The following is a 20,850-nucleotide window of genomic DNA, read 5'->3' as shown; positions in this document are numbered from 1 at the left end:
ATTGCTTGGGGGGAAAGTAGAAGTATGTTTTCCTACTAAGGTAATTTTGATTTACCTGGTATTTAAATGGATACCCTTGTATATCAGAAGACAAAGTGATCAGATGTAGTTCCCTTTCTATACGTGTTTCAAATCTCATTTTATTGCTGTGCTTCAGGATCAATATCATCTCAGCCTCATGGATATTGAGATTATGTCTATTTTTCTGAACTTACTGCTACCATAGTTCAATGCAATTGCAATCCTTGCTTTCCAATTATAGGTGAAAGATACTCAGTTTCAGTTATTTACTCAGAGTCCATGTGGGACCATTCAGGAATGTCTCTGTTGTATAAAAATACATCTGAAACACAGATCTTCAAAAAAAAAACTCGTAGGTTTTCTAGAGAAAAAAGTATCATTAAAAAAAGTATCATATACCACAAAAGGACCAGAAGAGATTGAAAATGCAGAGTCTAGAAATTACAAAAAATAATAAGTGCAAGAAATAAATATCTGTCTTATTAGAAACTATAAAATAATGCCTTGATGAACACTGGAATATTTGGTGAAGATGATGATGAGCATTGGATTAGATTGCATTTATTAAGAAATTATTTCCATGAAAGCAAAAACATTAACTGTTGAGAAATAAATTCTTTGGTAATTTAAGTTGCTTATGGTTCTTCACAAGGCACCACTGAAACCCTTTACCCCAAGTAATGCTTGGGAAGCTTAAAAGTTGGAAATAGGTACTGGGCACCAGCAAACATCATCCCAGAAGAACTAAAAGAAAAGATGAGAAAGCTCCTTCAAGATCAACTTCTGTTTGGTGCCATGCAAAGAAGAACAATAACATGTCTAGGAAATATCCACAAGTCAGTGAAGGCATTCAGGAAAAAGAATGCATTAGTGAAGGACATAATTCTAGCTAAGAGAGAAATGACATATGCTTTGCTTGATCTGACTTGCAAATACAATGTATCAGGGGAAAATTTCTGGCATAAAGCAAAATTATTAATAAGTAATGATAGCTGGTACCCAAGCCCCACTAGAGGAACAAGGAGGTCCCAATGGAGAGTGTGAAGCTTCCAGGCTGCCTCTAAGGGCAGGGAATTTTTTTGATGCTTTTTTGAAGGGAATGACTGGAAGTCTTGCTGCAAGACCCCACTCCTCTAAGCAGCAGGCCTGGGTGAAGTGGCTACAGGGACCAGAGCACCATTAACTTGATTTTTGGGACCAGAGCACGATTAACTTGATTTTCCTCTGCACCACATAACATGAGGCTCTTCTAAACCAATTCTAGTGAACTAAAGCATAGATGCTTTCTGTGCATTTTTTTCTCTGACAAAAAATATTACTTTTTGCTGTGATAAAAATTGTCCAGATTTCACTTTTTTTACCCCTTATATTAAACACTTAGCTTCCAGTCATTCTGCATAAAATTGTGGTACCTCAAGTTTTAGTTTCCTCCAGGCTAACACCTTGCAATTTCCCATCGCTACTAAAGTATATTTAATTTTAATACCACCTCATTCCCTCTAATTTACTCTGTAAATACTCATTTCTACCATACTTTCCACTTTCAGCTTGATTCCTCTTCTTTCCTGTGATGCTCTGTGATGATGTCCCAGGTTACACATGCCAAACCCATCCAAGTGCTATTAAGGAGAGTGTTAAAGTAGTGAAGCTGGTGGAGAAAGAACAGTGAACACCGACTGAAGGAGCCTCAGTGAAATGACATGTTGATAACTTACACCTTGGATCCAGAATTTGAAGCATTTCAGTGCCAAAAAACTAGTGGGAAAAAAATAACATGAAAGAATAGTATCAGACTATATGCAATGGTGCTAGGAACACTTAGACAGTATTTAGAAATAGTTTACTTAGACTGGACTAGTCTAAGTTACAAGTCAGAATGCAGTGTGGGAAAAATCGGGGGAAATGTGATCATTACCTCTTTTAGGAGGGTCAAACCCAGAAAGAAGAAGAAAAATTATTTTGAAAGTCCCTGGTGGATGCAAATAGGAACACTGGAGTAAACCTGTGCACAATAAAATGTCCAGCCAAGTACCAGGAAGCATTTTCTCCACATTAGGATGTCAGATCACAGAGCTGTCTCCCAAGGGAGGTGGTGCAAGGAGCTTCACTGTATGAGTCATTTAAAATTAGACTGAAACAAAGCACCTGCATATACCTCAGGCAACATAGCTTCTTTGGCAGGCAGACAACCTCAATGACCTGACAAGACTTAACCAGCTCTCCTTTCTGTCATTCCATTTAATTTTAGTCTGCTCATATTAAGCAAAATGAGAAAAAATAGCATTCTGTGTAGCACTTATGTATTCGTTTCCTCAAGTGACTCATTGCAAATGAAAAATACATAAATTGTGATAAATATTCAGACATCTGATAGGTAAATCTAATGACTAGCTCTGGTTTGTGTTATTATTTAGGAAGTTATATTAAAACATTCCCCCTCTCCCCCCTACCGAAATGACAAATTTTCCTCGCCAGAAGGTGAGCCAGCCAGGGGTAATCAAATACATAGACAAGATTTAGTTATACCTGGGATGATTATGGTTAGAGCCTTTATTTTTGGACTCCTACTGCTGGAAATATCTACCTTTTCAGACACTTCTTAAGAATGCCAAAGCAAAAATGATAGCAGAGGAAAGGAAGACAGTACTGATAAGAAAACATTCATGTCTGAGCAGCAAGACATTCCAAATCTGCTCCCTTGAGTTTTTCAGCATGTGTTTCAGAGGACTGAATTCCTAATTTGCGTTTTTCTTTTCCCAGTTCCAGCCTCCATAGGTTAACAGAGAAAGGAGAAGATTTAGCCTTCAGGTTTGGGGGAATTAACAGGAAAAAAACAGAGAAAAAAATGATTAATTGATTCTTAATTCTGAAGTTCTGATATTGAAATTCACCTCACTCTCCTCTTTAATGTTATTTACAGTTATTTTCCATTCTTGACAAGGAATTAACGTATCTGTAGTTACACACTGCAGAGTGTGTGGGAGAAAGCAGAATGGCAAAGAAAAGTTCAGTGTTCTCAAAACAGGTAGCTTCCACTGCAGAAATCCAGTACCTGACCTCTTGGACTGGCAGTGAGGATATTAAAGGTATGTATCAAATTTTATGCTTGAAGAAAAGCAAATAAAATATCAATATTAAGGAAAGATGGAAAAATATCCAAGTATAAGGTGGCGTATTATTCTGACCTCAAAACTATACAGGGCTTTAAAACACACTTTGAAGTAGGAAAATGGGAACCTGATCTCTCTTCAGTTTGGGTTTTACCAACCCTTGCACAGGAAGTGACTAAACCAACATGGGTTAATTCAGCTTAGCAGAACGAGAACAATGTGAAATACAGATTCTACCAAGGGGTGATGTAAGAGTAAAATGAAAAATTAACTAGTACTTAAACATAATTATTGATGCCATTTCACACATTGTAGTCTGTCCTGTGTAGCCCCTAGAAACTATTATGGAAAAGTGCAATACTTACAGGTCATGTGTAACATCTTCCAGTCCTACATGGAAACTATGCTGGATATCAGTCACACTCAAGGACATATCAAAAATGAAAAGGGCAGTTATGTTTAGACCATTGATTAGCAAGGAATCATATAAAGGAAATCCAATACTGACATAAAAGTGAAGGACGTTGGCTTGTAAGGAACAAAATCCAGAAATTAACTTTCTATGTAGATGAGGAATGATGTTCTAGAGCAGTATTTTCATATGAAATTAGAATAAGATATTCTATGATTGTGAGACAGAGCTTGATAAATTTACAACAGCAGAAGTCTGGAATCCCTTCTTGGAAAGAACAGAATGAAGCAGAATGAGGGAGGAGGTTCTTGTATCCAAAGCATGGGAGTAGAAGCATACAGTGTGTGTCAAGGATGGCCAAACTGAGAGCTTTAAACTGGTAACTCCAGGAGAGCTGGAGATTCCTCAAAAAGCAAGTGAGCAAGCTGAGGATGGAATAGGCAAGGTAAGAACCGAGGGAGATGGGAAGAGAAGTCAGAAAGAAATCAACAAAACCAGTGATGAAGTGGAATCACTTTAAATATAGGTTCATAAAGAGGATGGTGCCCATGAAACGATGTTCTGGTGAATGAACATGTCTGGGTGCCTCTCTGAAATGCTTGACAATAATGGATATGGCATGGGCAAACCAACACGAGGAATCAGAAATCCACATGCAGTTACAGTCATTGACCTAACAGAGACATGATGCAATAGCAACTAAATTTCTGTATTGGCTAGATACAGACTCTTTTGGAAAGACAGGCTGGGAAGGCAAGGTGACTGTTTTGTGAGATTGCAGCTGGAATGCCTGGAGCTCTACCTGGGGATAATATTCTGATGCATTGGTTATTTTTCCCCAGTTTTGCTGAACTTCATGAGTTTATTCTCAGGCTGATTCTCCAGCCTGTTCAGGTCCATTTGAATGGTAACACAACTGTGTCTGTATCAGCCATCAGTTCTATGTCATCTACAAATTTGCAGAGGGTACACTGTCCCATTTTATGCATCATTAATGAAGATGTTTGAGGAAGAACATTGCCCCCAGGATCAATCCCTGGCATTACTCCACCAGTGTCTTACCTCCAACCTGACTTTGTACCATCGATCTCAACCCTCTGGACCTGGCTGTTCAGCCAGTTTTCAATCTGTCATACTGCTCTCTTGCACATATTTTGCCAGCTTTTCCATGACAGTGTTGCTGGAAACAGTGTCAAAAGTCTTGTTAAAGCCCAGGTAGGAAACATTTGCTGCTCCCTCTTCATTCTCAAAGATGGTCACTAGATGACCTGAAGAGGTGCCTTCCAGCCTAAGCAATTCTGTGTGTCTGTGATCTTGAGGGTGACCATTTGTGAGTGCCAGACAAGAAGAGCAGACAGACTGTGGCAATCTGTGTGTCAGATCTCAGCCACCGCAGCGCCAAAGTGGTTGGCAGTGAGTAATATCAGATTTACTGATATGACTAAAGCTGGAACCTGACCCCCACCTGCCAGGCTTCTTTTGCAATCCTAGCAAATGACAGAACTGACTTCCTCTGAATTGATGCTCATCAGGACTATTGATGGAAATGGTAGCTCATCTCTGCATCTGTACCAAACAGATTGAAACACTGATGTGTTTTCTTGTCCTCTGTTTGATCATCAGCCCTCAAACACAGTCCCTGTTCTGCTAAGGGCCTCTTCTGGGATCTTAAATAGGTCTTCAGCTGTATAGGAGTGTTCACCTTAACTCCTTCAGCAAGCGCCCTGTAATTTAGTGCACCCGAAGTTAAGCACTGAAATTCTCAATATAAAAAATGAAGAGAATTGAATGTCTCTACAGGATGATTAGGAGCACTAAAGTTAAAGTTTTAAGTTGCATAAATACATAAAAAAGCCTCTCAGTCACATGCAATTTTTCCTGGTGAATTCCTGACTCATTCATACAATGCAAATGTACAGAATGAAATGAAAGAAGGACATTCAATATTTATTTTTATCTGAACGCTGTGTGTCTTCATAATGTGTATCATCCAAACTTTTGTGGTTGATAAAGGAGAGGTGCTGTGAAGAATTATTTTCAATACCTAATCAAAAAATACAAAGAAGGCATAGCTGGTTTGTTTTACCTTCTTCCTCCTTGATGATTTATTTGGAATGTCACTTCTGAAACGAAATGCTATCTCATAAACCAGTGTATTTCTGAGCATCTTTGAAATGAGGAATGGGGAGAATGAGATAAAGCAGCAAAGGAAAGTAATTATTTTGTAAATTGCAGGTCAGCTGCATGAAGACTACTATAAAATATATCACTATGCTTTGCCCAACCCTTTTTTTACAAATAAAAATTATGCTTATAAGTTGAAAAGTTATGGCAGTGCTGAAAACAGTACCTGTCATTCAAGCAGCAAAACAACCCCTTTCCCTCCTCTCCCCCTCTCTGCCCTAGTTTTTTTTCTACACTAACACCATTTTGATGGGACAATGCATTTCTATGGGGGAAAAAAAACCTGTCTCAAAAAATTTACTGTCTATGTGATGCATGTTTTTTCCTGAATTTTGCATATTGAATTGGATTGTCACACTCCAAAAAAGGGTTTCTTAAGTTCATATTAGCTGTTTCACCATTTGAAGACACATGCAAAAACTAGGCTCTGTACAAGCCATGTACCATTAAAATAAACACTCCGAACACACTATATACATGCAACGAGGAGAAATGATGAAATTTTCAAAAGTCAGAATCATTTTCCTTAGGAAAAGACATCGTCTTTTAATCTTTTGCTTGGAATGATTTTTTTTTTTCCCTTCATGTGACTTTCACTGACAAAAGCAGTAGTAACCGAAGGTGAAAAATAGTTTAGGATGCAGGAAATTACTAATAACAGATAAAACTAAAAAAGCATACAGAATTTAGGTAAAGACTGCTCAAAGTCCAGAAGGTCACAGATGCAGGCTCTGCTCCAGCTGATTCAACCTAAGCCCCAACATAGAAGATAATACCAAATTTTCACCTCACAGCTTCTAAAAATATTTTTCTCTTGCATGTATTAAAGGTGAGGCAAGAGGGTTATTGTGTCATGGTCAGCTCAGCCTTCTCACAAAGCACCTTCTGTTGACTGTTATTGGTTTCTACTCACTCTTCCAGTACAACCCCAGTAAGGAAAAGGCAAAAGCACCACCCCTCCTTTGGGTGGCAAACCAAACTTTTTGCTTTACCCTAATCAACCAAGAACACTTGCCTTTGCCTCAAGGTTATTCCTTTAGGTAGAACGATCCACTCTAGCACTGATGGTAACCCCTTACTGTGGGGGTTGCAGTAAGTGAGGTACTAAAGCCTGGGAGCTGGTACTGCAAAGGCACTGCCAGGTGAGATTATGAAGGGAAATTGTTAAAAAGGGCTATAGGGGCAGCTCCTTCATTTTATCACTTCTTTCCTTTCTCTTTCCAGCTAATTTCTGCCACTGAGCATATAATCATGTGCATCTTCATACCATCTGTCTTCTTTCTTATTTTTTACAGCTGAGTCAGTCAGAGCTTTAATTTCAATTTTCATCAATCAACAGATTTTTATCCTGTCTCAGACAGAGAGGTAGAGGTGTTCCAAAGATAATAACAGTTTCAGTAGGCTGTAGATTTTATTTCTATTTCTTTTAGCTGTGGATTCTTTATGCTCAGCAGTATCCAAGTATAGCTGGGAACAATTTGACAACAAAAGGTGTGCTAGGGATAACCAACACAAGTACCTGCAACCAAAATCTCCACAGGGAGGTGAGACAGAATTTGTCTCAAAGGACTCTCAATTATGAAGTTACAACAGCCAGCGGCTTTTGGTTAAGTCTAACTCGTAAAGAAAAATTTATGTCTGACATATCCCAAGTGCCAGCTTGGTGAGGAGGATGCTCTTTCCTTTGTCACACTCAGTCTATCCATAAAAAATGAAGTGCTCCTCAAAAGAGTGATAGTGAAAGGATCTGCTCCAGAGTGTACCCTCTGTCACAGAGCCTTAACAGGCCTGGCACCTACTGGGCAAGGGAAGAGGAAACATTGCACATTCCTCCTTTGTCTCTGTGCAAAAGCCTTTCAAAGCCTAGAAATCATAGAAGACTGTTAATGGGCTATTTGGTGACAGCACGCAGCCTATCCTGCCTACTGTAATAGAAAACGGGAAACCAACTTGCTTTGGATAGCTCTGAACCACATAGAATATAATTCTCATCAACAGAATGTGTTAAAAATGATGACAATAATATTGTTTATGCCAGAATCTGTGCTTTAAGGTTTTTCAGCTGTGAATTAACTTTCCTAGTGAAGCTTTAAGAGATTAAATCATTCATCTACTCTCTTTTTAACAAGTGGTTATTAAACTAATATAACATATTTCTTATTAAATTGAGCAAGAAAGCAGCTGTGAGCTACACCAGTTCCAGATCTTCCCAGTGGTGGGATCTTCCAGCTCCTCAGAGTGAGAGAACACTGCACTTTGAGCTGCAAGAGCTGCTCAATCCTCACTGTATTTACCTACCTTTTAAACACTTTGCTGCTTTTGATTAATTTACCAGCAGCCTTTTATTTATCACAGCACCCACCTCTATCCCACTTGCATAACTCCTTACTCAATTCAGCATTTGCTTTATCTTTTCTATTCTTGTTAGCTCCCGCTCTTACAAAATCTCTTTGTATCTCCTGCTGCTCCTGATGTGCCCTCAGGAAGAATTATTTATAGCCACTCTATGATGTCACCAACTTCAGGCAGATGAAGTTGGAAGGGACTTGCAGAGATCATTTTGTCCAACCCCATTGCTTAAGGAGGGTCACTCGGAGCAGGGTGCCCATGGCCAGATGACTTTTGAATATCTCCAAAGATGGAGACTCTAAAATCTCCTTGGGCAACCTGTGCCAGCACTTGAATAGTTTCACAGTAAAAAGTGTTTTTATGACATTCAGATGTAATGTGTTTCTGTTTGTGCCTATTCCCTCTTCAGCACCTTTATTTACCTCTTTCTCACTTCTTTCATCTCTAATGTTCCAATATACAGCTGTGACAGCAGTCAAAGCACTGGCCCAGGGACATCCACTGCTGGGCATTCAGCTGTTTTCTCTACTGACTGATGTCATCTGCTGTCCTTCATATATATATATATATATATATATATTCATAAATTAACAAAATAAAGGGCTTTCTCTATTTTTTCTTTGCCTCTTCAGTACCTAGCAAATGGTTCACAGTCTATGCCTGGGGTTCTCTGACACCACATAAATACAAATAGCAACAATTCTTTAATCTAAAGCTCCTAAAACCTTATTAGAAAAGAGCATTCATATGCAAAAAACATGAAGGAAGAACAACAGTATAATTTCCCCACAATTTGTGGAAGACCCCACAAATGTGTCTACCCATTGACAGTAAAAGTATTTGATTGCCAGTCACCAATTTGAAAGCTCAGTATTCTTATCAGACACATCATTATGCAATTCAGAAGGCCTTAAAAGTTGTTTTTTAAATTGTAGACTTTTTCTCCCATAGTCCTGAATTCATTGATAGAGTATGTAACATAATTTGGTGGTGAACTTAGATCAAAGCAAGATTTTTGTTTTTGCATTCCTCTGATCTTCAGCAGTCTGGAGGATCCTCTAAACTACTTCAAATATCAACCTGCCATGGCTACCTTGTATCCTGTCTCTTCCTGGTGATGGCTGAAGCAGATTAGATTTACTCTTAACTGAGTCTGGAAACACAAATCTCTGAAGAGCCACTCATTTTGCAGACTGAGGCGCCTCTACTGCACTTTCAGTAGTGGTGAACTTTCCTTATGCAGGAGTGGTTTTCTGCTGCATCAGTAGTATCTTTTAAATCTTAATCTATATCCTTGGCTATTTTTTTTTTCTCTATGCACAAAATAAAATAACTGTAAATGTAGGTCATCACCTGTGCTTTATATTTAATTCTCTAGCAATATTTTTGACCTTGATTTCTGATTGCTTCTCCACTTTTTATTTGGAAATACAAGGGGAACCTTCCATTGGCCAAAACCCCCTGTAGTTCTATTTCTGTTTTAATTTACACAAGGTAAAACATAGAGACATTATTTGTGAAAAAAGTATAAACCAAATATACAGATTTCCCTGCACTTGAAAGGTTTTGTTCATTTGTTTTTAATATCTTCAGGGTTTTTTGTTTTGTTTTGTTTTTAATCAGAAACTCCTTGCTTTGAAACACAAACATTTCTTTTAGTGATTGTGGTTTTTTTGGTCTTTTATCTTGCTTTAATTAGCTCACTTGGGAAGCAACGTAACTCTATTGCAGAAAAAGCTGTATCAGTAGCTGAATCCTTCTTTTCAATTAACCATACAAATCCAGGCCTTCTTCCCACACTCATACTGCATTATTTTGCACTTGGCACAACCTACTTCTCTCAAAGTCCTTCATTATTTTAAGGTCATCCTGACAGGATGCTTCCTGTCTTATTTTCTGCCAGCAGGCAGAAAGATGCACACTTTTTTTCACCTGTCTGGAGTCCACCATAGCAACCATGGCCTGGGTTGCATGCAGGACTGCAAAGTCTCACAATAAATACCATGCTATTGAAACAGAGTAATCAAATTGAGATTTAAAAAAACCCCACACAATTCCTTACAAGGCCATAAAATGGAATTTTTTTGTGTCTTGCTGCAAAGCAATTTCTACTGAATGAATAGAAATACATAAACTGCAATCCTTGCTAGTATAGAGAAGCCTTATACTGATTTTATAGAACATTGTACAAACAAGGGAATACTTCAAGGATCAGTTTTGCTCCCAGAAAACTCCTTACTACAGATGTGTCAGGAAGGCATGGACAGGCAAACAAGGAGAAATAGAGATTTTTTTCCAGGATACACAGGGCAGAATTAGGAAGGCCAAAGAAAACATGGAGTTGAGATATCTGAAGCACATCAACAGCAACAAGAGAGGTTTCTACAGCCACAGCAGCAACTAAGGAAGACTGGGGAGAACGTGGGACAGTGTGACCAAGGGATGGAGAGTGTAGAAAGGATAATCAATGGTTGGGAAGTGTGAAGGACTCAATATCTTAATTGCCTGGTAAAGTCTGCTGCTTGCTCCCAGGACATTCAGGTCTTTGCTTAGGACCAAAGGATGGCAGAGACAGGCACTACCATGGTACAGAAGGATCAAATTAGATACTAATTAGGTCAGCTAATGTGCAAGATATGTGTGAGTTCATAGGACTGGATAGGATGCATCTGAAAATGCCAGGAAACTGGCTTGTGGCTGCTCTGGGACCATTCTCTATCATGTTTGAAAAGTTGTGATCAGGAGAGCAAAGACTGGAGAAGACACTTATTAGTCTTCAAAGAAGGCAAGAAGGATTTAGGGAACATACTCAGAAAAAGTAATAAGATTGTGATTCATAGAAAGATGTTAATAGAAAATTATTGTGGAAGTTTCAGTATACCTTGAGTTTAGAAAATATAACAGCTTCAATATTTTTGGAAAATTCTGAGATTGGGATAAACAGAAAGAGGATTTTCTCCACTTGTTTTCAAAAGAACCTCCCCAACAGACTTCAGACTGCAGTTTATGGCATTTAGCAAAATACTATTTAATACAGGAAGGTGATATGAAGCTTAATATTGAGGAATATAATGAATGTGTAGTATCCGAGAGGACATAAAATCTAGAGTAGCTTCACAAAAATATAACAACATGACCAATACATATAAACTGGATATAACAAATATTATGTCTTTCCAGTAATGTACTGAAAAATGGAGATCTCTGTAGCTGAGCAATGTAGATAAACATTTCTGCAGAGCTTATCATAATGATTTGAAATCTAAATGTTAAATTATTTTACATCTTTTGTAATACCTACAGGTTCATGCGGCTTATCAAGTCAGTTTGATGTTTTTTTTCTAACACTGTTAGCACTTAAACTAAAGCTACACAATATGTACTGCAGGCAAAGTTCGCTTAGAAACGTAACTGAAATGCAAACATGAACTGGTTGTGACCTGTTTTATAAAAAAACCCCACAATCAAAACCTAATGTGTCACACAGACAGCATTAATATATACTACACTGAAGCATACAATACAGCCTTTAATTAATCCTTCTACTAGTGCAGGAATATTTTTGCTAATAACTACTTTAAAATTTCTAAGAGATGAAACTTGTCTCTACACCTCTGGAGGTTATTTTAGCTTTTAAATCACATCAGTATGAGAATTTTTTTTCTCAATATTAAATTGAAATGTTCATCTTTTCCAGCTTCATCACATTAGCCCTGGTTACTTATTTGCCCAACTTTGAATTATCTTTACTCATCCATTGGGTTCACACTTTTTAAATTCTCTGAGCTTCTCAGTCATTACTCAACAAAGTCCTATCTGATGAGTTCTCTAAATTTATTCCCTACAGCTTGTCTGGTAATTTGCATTACTTTTTCCTGGACACTTCAGTTTGTTAATACTTTTCTGGTAGTAACTGCACAGAATTCTAAAGATTAGGGCAGAGGTCTAGGGCTGAGCTGATACTCAACCCAGCTTGGGAAAAGTCATGAAGGCAAAATTTCTTTCTAGATTTCCCTGCAACTGAGATCCTCTTGGTGCTGATCTAGGTTTGATACAAAATAAAGTATGTTGACAGCTGTTTCAGTGATCAGACAGGGTTTCCGGAGCACTCAGACCCCTATAATTTGTGCTCTGTTGTACCTGGTCCTGCTCTACATTCTGGGAACACACATGAGCAAAGTGTGTTGTCTGGTTGGTGAGCATACATCCCTCTGATTTTCTTGGGAAAATCACCAGCCAATAGCAACAGAAGCAACTCTGAGCTGAGAATAAGATTCTGCTTGTAGCAGTCACAGAATCTCAACAAATCCCAAATCAGATGAACTGAATATCCATGCAGCCTCTGTTGAACCACACAGCCCCAGCCAGCAGAACTATGGGCTCTACCAAACCCCACATGACAGTGGCTTAGTCTGGGACCTTGTGTCTGACACATGTGATTGAAAGGAGCACTGGACATTGACTCAGGAGGAGCAGCAGCCAGCACCCTGGTCTACACAGAAAGTGCCCTGGCCTCCTAGAAGCCTCCACCTTGGCAGCACAGCTGTCAGCCAGGGAGCTCAGCTGAGATGCTGACTGCACCACAGCTCAGTCAAGTGCATCACTCTCACAGCCTCACAGACAGATCAAGTGTATCCATGGCTATCTGCTGGGCAGGGGATGGAGCTGACAGATGCTCCTGGAGACAGAGACAATTCCGATGACTGATGGTTTTCTTCCAGCTGAACCCCGTTAGAAGCAGTGGGGAAGCCACAGAGTGAGCTCTTGGATTTCTCTGGAACTACACAGGATGAAGGAACCATCAGATCTTTGGATGAGAATGTTGTCTCTAAAGGCTGGATGGCCCCACTCTCCCAATTTCATGCATAAAACCATAGTCCTTAAGCTTAAGCTTCTGTTTCCTGGATGCCTGTGGGAGTGGGCTTGACCTATACTGACACGTGGCCCCCAGGTGACATTTTTTAATGATATATTATGCTGTACATCTGGATGTTATCTTTTTTTATCAGTTGCATTCTTGCAGTAGATCAAAACAGACCATACTTACATTTTTATGAAATAACAGTATTTGCCTACTGGCATGATCTGCAGCCTGGTATCTGTAAACTTCCCAGCAGTGCCACCAGTGCTGTGGAGGATGATGACCTGACATGGACCCACACAGGACAGGACCTTATAACCATAAAGCTTGTTGCTAACCACACACCAGGAATAACAATTATCAAAATAATGAGAATTTATGCAGCCTCAGAACAGACATAAAGTATACATTCTGCAATGCTACTCCCACCTTCCAGGGTTTAAAAAGGCACTGTAGAAATGATGAAAGTCACCCTTTACAATGCAATAGTGTAATTTTTAAAAGCAGCTGTTTTTCAAAGAAGAAATAGTATGTATTCAATTTGATTCTTTCCTTATCATTTCCCTGGGAAAATTACAAAATAATTAAATAAACTTTAAGAAAAATGAGTAAATGTGATGTTTTATGACTTCAAATGAATTAAAAAATATAGCCAGGATTCCTCATATGTGTTAATATATTTGCTGCCATTACATTTTTGAGCTTCTGACCATTTATGTTCTTTGAATTTCAAATTTATTGATGAAATAATAAAGATTATTCCCAAGAGTAAGAGAGGAAACACAACAAAACCCATAAAATCTTACTAATAAAGAACAAGTGCAAGAACCCAATTAGATCAAGAAGTCACTGAATGTATTGAAGATTTCTTCTCCTATTTGTTGACCTAAATGTCACAATACCCACAGTTACACGCTCTCTGAATATGGGGCTGAAATGTTGACATCACATTAATATGAGATCTACCTCTCATGAAAGGGGTGAAAGAGGCACTTCCAACAGGAATATGATTTTTACTATCAAGTATCTCTTCATTTTTCTGTGCCCTTGGAAACACCTTCTGCTGTTAAAAGACACGGCTTTTGAAGGACTACTATTTTTATCCCTATGCATCTATCCTCATGAATCCTTGTTTTCAATTTTAAATCAGAATATTTCATTAACTACTGTACTTAGGTCTTAGGAGGGTAGCATTTTATTATCTTTATGTTGATTAATTTCCTTTGTATCCATCTGCTGTGGAGTGCTCAGGATGTCCTGCACACAAGGGAATACTGCATACAGTAAGTGGGTGGAATTTTTGAATACCTTACAATTTTTTCAAGGAAGAATGGAATCAAAATTACTGGAATCATACACCAGCTCTTTATAAAACATTTTCACCACAAAGCAGTAATTAAAATCTCCATTGCCTACACAGAACAGTCCTTAACTCATTTTTAAAATTTACAGATATTAAAATGAAATGTTAATTGAAAGTGCATTAGCTGAACAGAAGGGTTTCGATCATTTAGGCTAAATTTGGCTTGAGAGAAGAAATGAAAGCCTATGTAAAACTTAAGGTGTTCTTAAGGAGACAGTATGGGGTCTGTCTCCAGGTGAATGGAATCAGAGCACCTCCCAGTGCTGCTTATGTGCCAGACTGGGAGAGTCACAGGCAAGAAACCGGCTGTGACCCACATTCTCTTCCCCAGCAGAGCTCATTATAATGCTGACCCCTCAAAACTGTGCCTACAACTGGAAATTTTGTCCTTGAAAAATGAAGTAATACGAAACACTAAGGTTTCACCCATGGGATGTATCCAACCTGTTTCTTAAAGACTGAATAATTGCAGATTTGTGGAATTTTAGAGAAATCCCATCTAACTCTTACTGTTCTGCCAAATAATACTCCATCAGTGAAAAAAACCAGGGGTGAAATTCTGTTTTCCTTTAAGTCAGCTGCAAATTTACCATGGAATTCAGTGGGGCTAAAGGAAGTCCATGATTATGTAAGTGGTTAAATAACTTCAGTGTTCTTGGAATTTTCCCCAGTGAATGACTTTGAGACAATTCCAAACAATCAAACAAATAATAAAATTTTGACAAAATTAATGACACAATAACTAAAATCATTGTGTTTCATGGAATAAATTCAAGGACTATTATATTAAAAGCAAATAAGATGTCTTTTACAAAACAACTATTATGGAGATTTTCTGAGGAAAACAAAAATTTGGCAGAAAAAAATTCTACCTAGCACATTATTGGTAAGTGTACTGGTCAAATTAGTTTATATTCTTATTTTTGCCACATCTAACAGTTATGAACAGGCTTTTTCATGTTTTCACTTGTTATAGACCTCTACATTGCTAAAATACCTCTTGCTTTAATGTATTTTAAATACATTTCTATCCTTATGGGTTGCCAACAATCATGTTTCTTTTTCTTACAGTATTTATACACTGAACATCTCTTTTTATTTCTGATACTGCCACTACATATGTCACTTTTAAGAGACAATTCTACCCATAGCATGCATTGCACTTAAACTCTTACATTTTTAACACTTCACAATGATGTCCTGATATAACCTTTGATCATGTGCCTTAACATATCTGGGTTTTGGAAATATTGAAGCTGTTAGATTTCTGCTAATGAGTGTTGACATTCTTAAGCAATATACAGTTCAAGTACATTTTAATTCTACTGATATGCTGCACTGGCTATGAATTTTGCTGATCTAATGAGATGGGAGCAACATTTGATATCAGTGATCCATGAGGTCTCCATGCAAGTTTTGATGCGTTGGGGAGACGTCAGTGTGCTGAGCCAAACCTCCTACCAGAGAAGTTGTAAAAGACTGTACACATACACAGACACACAATTTGTCTGTTCATCACAGATTTTGCTATTCTGCATATTATAGATTGACACATTGTGTCAATTCAAGGACCATCTTTGATCTTCATCCCAGAAACAAGGAAAGGAATGTGGGAAGGTGGAAAATTACTTTGCTGGGGCACATCTTCCTTTGTTACATGACTCTGCATGGCAATAGCTTTCATTCTGCACAGGAACACCTCCCCCTCTGGTTATAGAACCACAGTTATGTCATCTATATAAGTGTGTTGGATAATGAAGTTATCATTTTGAACCAATTCAGAATTCCTTTAATCACTACAGTAAATTGAAATTCTACTGAAAAGCAAACAAAGAGAAACCTTTAGGATTTGGTTTTGCTATTATACAAAACCTTGAAATAAATGTTTGATGTGCTTCAGGCAAGCAGCCCCTGCCTCAAATAGCAACATGCTGGTGTATAATACGTTTTAACTTGATATAAATGTGCATAATAAAATTTATAATTTTATTACAAATTCAAAACTCAATGACAATGTCACTGAAGTTAACATGACTTTGACTGTTAATCTGAGTGAGAGTGGAACTGCTTCTTGTATTCTTCCTCTTGTTCTGCATTGAATAACGTCCTAGATTGACAGGGAACTTAGCCACAGGTAAGCTGAAAAACACAGCAACTGTTTATGTAACATTATGTATGCTTAGAATAATTATATCTATAAAGACAGCTTTCTTACCAGCAGTTGCTCAGAAAGCAATAAGTATAAAAGGTCAAAATAATAATGCATTTAGTCCTACTGAAATGAAATATTTTCACATTTGCAAAACTGCTAAAAGAAGAGATTTGTAGAGTTTTTATCATGAACATACTGTTGCTTTTCTACAGCACTTTGGAATACGACAGTCATTCACAGTTGTCACAAAAGGAGTGGACAAAGGCAGGTGTATCCAAAGCCTATAGAAGTAAGGAGGTCACAGAGTATCCTATTTTTAATTCTAAAGAATTTATAACTTAAAAATCTATTTTAAAACTAAGAAAAAAAAAGTAAAAAAAGAAAAAAAGTGTGGTTCAAAGAAAAAAAAATAAAAAGAACCGTACAACTCTACCTTTCTGAGAATATATCTTGCTTTCACTTTTAGATTATATGCTGTCCAGGTTGTAATCACAACTATTATTTACTGCAATAGAACAAAACATTTCTGATGGTTCTTACTGGTTTTTTCATTACTATGAGAAAATATCCCCCTCCCAACAATACCAGGTACTACAATGAACAATACAAACACTCAGTGTCAGGTAAGTCTGCACTTGACCTCCTCCTCCTCTGGCTTACCTGGATGTTCCTGATTCTCTTTGGAATTCACACACTAGAAGGTAAATTGACTGAAACAAATGTCCTAGTCAAAAACTGATGAAAACCAACACACATAGTCTGAATTTTTCTGTCAACTGAATGAGAAATCTCTTCTTTAAAACATTTTTCTGGTAGAGATGAACTGGTTCACAGTGGCTGTACTTAGATAATCAGCATAGACTGACTCAGCTACACTACATATAAACTTAGCTAAATACAGAATGATTCTCTTAAAACAAAAAAAAAGAATAAAGAAATCTTCAAACCTAAAATCTATTAACACTAAGAACTATTAAAAAGAAGGTTGATTTGTTCATAAATCTAATAACCAGTGTTGATAAGGAGCATAAAATTCATCTACCAGAGTATGTATGCTCAAATAAGTTGCTTAATCTATGCAAGAATTCAAAAATCATCTCCTCAGGAGGGAAACTGAAAATTTCTTTGCTCTGGTTAGTGTAATTTTAATCAGTAAATCATTAAAGTCTTAACGTGCTCAGGAAAACTTGTGACAGGATGTTTAGCAACATTCTTCCCCAGAGAAGTCTCTTCAGTCAAGAATTAACCATGAAATTGGAGGTGGAACTTTGTATGGTCATGTTCAAAGGACTTTGTATGGGAACAGGAGAAACAGCATCAGCAAAATATTTAAATTTTCTCATGTGTTACCTATTTTTTGCCATAAGGCATAGGCAGATAATATCTGTTTTTTTGTCAGAATGTGCATCTGGTAATCACAAAACCAGGGACTCAAAGACAGGATTTAGGCAGAATTGGTATGCTGAGTATAGTTAATTGTATGTTTAGTTTCTGATTTCTTGGCTTCAGTGAACTTGCCACCTGTGATAAGCAAATGACGTGACAGACATTGCACTGTCACAACTTTGGACCTCTCTTCAGCTGGGTCCTCAGCTGGTTTGAGGAGTTATGCAGACTTCCTCAACCAATATTTCACCTTGCTGTCCACTCAACTCTGGTAACTGGTATTAAAAGACACATCTCAGTACCCCTAGAGGGACAGAAGAGCACTGTGAATTAATTTACTGTAGCAGTTCAATCTCTACAAACTTGCTGCAAACTAATGAAATTACATGGTCAAACAATGACAGACTTGTGCTCCATTTAAGCTCTTCTAATGTTACTTTCAAACACCTAAGGTAACAAAAAGACACTTCAAGAAAGGCTTGTTTTTAAATTAACCTGTGATAAAAGTAAAATTCTGGTGTTGTATTAACATTTAGGTAACTTGTACCATTACGTGTCAGACAGTGGTTGAAAAAAGTAGAAACCTGAAAGATGACATACTTTCCTTTATTTGACCTTCTTTGATGGAAATCTTTGTTACAAGTTCTGTATTGATATAACTCTTAATGAAAATTTATTTACTGGACAATGGGCACTTTGTGCTGATTAGGTGGGAAAGAGTTACCTTCTTTGCTGCTATTTATAACACAGCTAATGATTTTTTTGGGGTGAACAGCTTCAGATGCTTTTCTTGGAAGGGACAAAGTCAGGACAAAAAAGTCTTCATTGTCTTTTTTGCTACAAGTTGAAAATATGGGATTGATTTTTGTAAAATGGCTCTACTCTCCCAGGTATTCCCGTATATATAGGTCATATTTTTCCTATCAAGGGCGTTCCCTCTAATTCTGAATATTGCAGTAAAAAACCACTATCTATTACCCAGTTGTTTAAAATACTAGTGTATTTGCAAGAAACATCTGGTTTAAAATAGTGTATCATTATTCTGGTTTTAGTAAAATACCCAGCTATGTAACTGCCCACCTCTTTACAACAGTTTCACTTCCAGGATAGCTGTGTTTTGGAAAAGGTTTAAAATCAGATGAATCATCAGTTCTCCTGGGAAGCAGTCATGCAGTAAGCTGCTGGCTCTTTGCCCCACAGACAGGCATTCCTAATACAGCCATTAGGACAGCCCCCATCCCACTGCCATTTTACAAAATTAATGAGTTCAATAACTTTACAAATCCCATAAAACAGAGATGACATAGCAAATTCTTGCTCCTTTACTTAAGTAGTGAGGTTTCAACTTCTGATATAGATGGATAATTGCAGGTTCCCACGTGCAAAGGAAAAGTGTCAGCCTTACACCCGACTTCTGTTATAGAATGTGTTTGTCCTAGGTTAGAAAATCAGCTGTTTGCAGAAATTCTGTGGAAATGTCTTTGAGTATTTGGTGTAAAGGATTAGTGTTCCTGTCCTGTATATGCAATGTAGTACCATGTTTCTCTTAACCACTACAATATACTAAAATGACAATGAACCCATCTGCATTTAGCTTTTACAAATGAAAATATTTTCGTAATAGCCATATGGCTCTTTACAAATTTCTGATAACAGTAGCAATGACACATTTGTAACAGGATATCCCAGTGCAATTCCATCAAATTAGAAAGCTGTACAATGAAAACATGATACAGATTTAGCAGTAAAAGCTTACCTTCATATGTTCCACTTTCTAGGAGAGCACCACTTTTCTCCAATTCCATAAAATCTTCAACAGTGATGAAAATATAGTCCACACCAGGGACTTCCCCCTCCTTATGTGGCCTTGTGGTGCCTATTGATAAGATGAAAGACACACTGTCAAGCACATGGCCTAAATGCAGAATGATCTTTTTGAAAGCTTTGGATAAGTCACAAAGTAAACCATTTACACGATACATTGCATAGCACATCTTCCTGGTGAGGATGCCTTTCAAAGCAATCTAGCTATATTTGCTGAAGCTGACAGAGGTATATGAGATGTATGTTTAAGATCATGCCAGATATTATTTGGATACATATTTATTCTCACTAATGAAAAACTATCATATTGTTGTTCTTTTTACCTTACTAGAAAGACCTTTAGTGAATCAGGCATTCAGAGGTAACACAAACCAAAATCAATTAATTACAATTAATCTGCTTCATGGTATTTTGAACATTTATTTAGAACACAAAATAAGAGTTCTGTAAGTAAATCTGCAAGGGTTATATTCACATTGCTTGTTTCAGTGCCATAAGTGGACTTGACAAATAGTTAGGCTTCAGGGCCTGTGGGATAAAAATCACCTGCTAACCATGCTGTCAAACTGCAAAGGTGTTTATATTTAGTTATTGCCTCTATTGTCATCTCTGGATGACAGAACTCTGTAAAAGCTGACAGATAATATTACACACAGCCTGACAAGTGACTTGGCTTAGCCAGCAGAAGTTGGGATGTTAGCAGGGAAGAATCTGAAACTGACCTGATTTCCTAATGGTCCAGCTTATCGTGGCCAGACTATCACTGCTTTGACTGTAAACACTAAGTCTTAAAATTCCATTTGGAAATGGAAGTGGTTTAGGTTCTCCTCAGTCTCTAAGTGTTTGAAACATCTTAATCAATTTTTTACTGCACTGTATTTTACTGTACTGTACTGATTGCATTGCACTTGCAGGGTTTGGTTTAAAGACTGTTGACATTGGGAAGTGGCTAGAAGCCTGTCCAAACTCTCTTCTCTTACTTGAAGACACAGAGACATAAAAGTGTTAGATTAACTTGATTGCCTGTCATAGAGACCTTTTTCCCTCAGATACAGCCTGAAGTCCATGTCAAAGACTGAATGAGCCTGTCAAGATAATATTTTAGTACGTAGCATGGGGAATATATTTTGATAAATCTATAAGACCCTTCCCTCATTTTCTCTGTTTCCAATTCTCTTCTCATCTCAA

The 20,850-nt window shown here is 37.5% G+C and overlaps 1 protein-coding gene across 2 annotated transcripts in view; it reads right to left on the bottom strand.

The window, feature by feature from the left end:
* LOC131572977 (membrane-associated guanylate kinase, WW and PDZ domain-containing protein 2) overlaps nt 1-20,850 on the bottom strand; it is a 706,094-nt gene that overhangs the window by 271,941 nt on the left and 413,303 nt on the right. For both annotated transcript variants that reach the window (XM_058826448.1, XM_058826449.1), the window contains exon 3: nt 19,595-19,714. In XM_058826448.1, the coding sequence (XP_058682431.1) occupies nt 19,595-19,714 (120 nt within the window). The remainder of the gene's footprint in view (nt 1-19,594; nt 19,715-20,850) is intronic.

Source organism: Poecile atricapillus, chromosome Z (assembly GCF_030490865.1).
Source record: "Poecile atricapillus isolate bPoeAtr1 chromosome Z, bPoeAtr1.hap1, whole genome shotgun sequence".
Lineage (NCBI taxonomy): Eukaryota > Metazoa > Chordata > Aves > Passeriformes > Paridae > Poecile > Poecile atricapillus.
The sequence above is the reverse complement of the archived record's forward strand: the minus strand, read 5'-3'. Positions and strand labels throughout refer to the sequence as shown.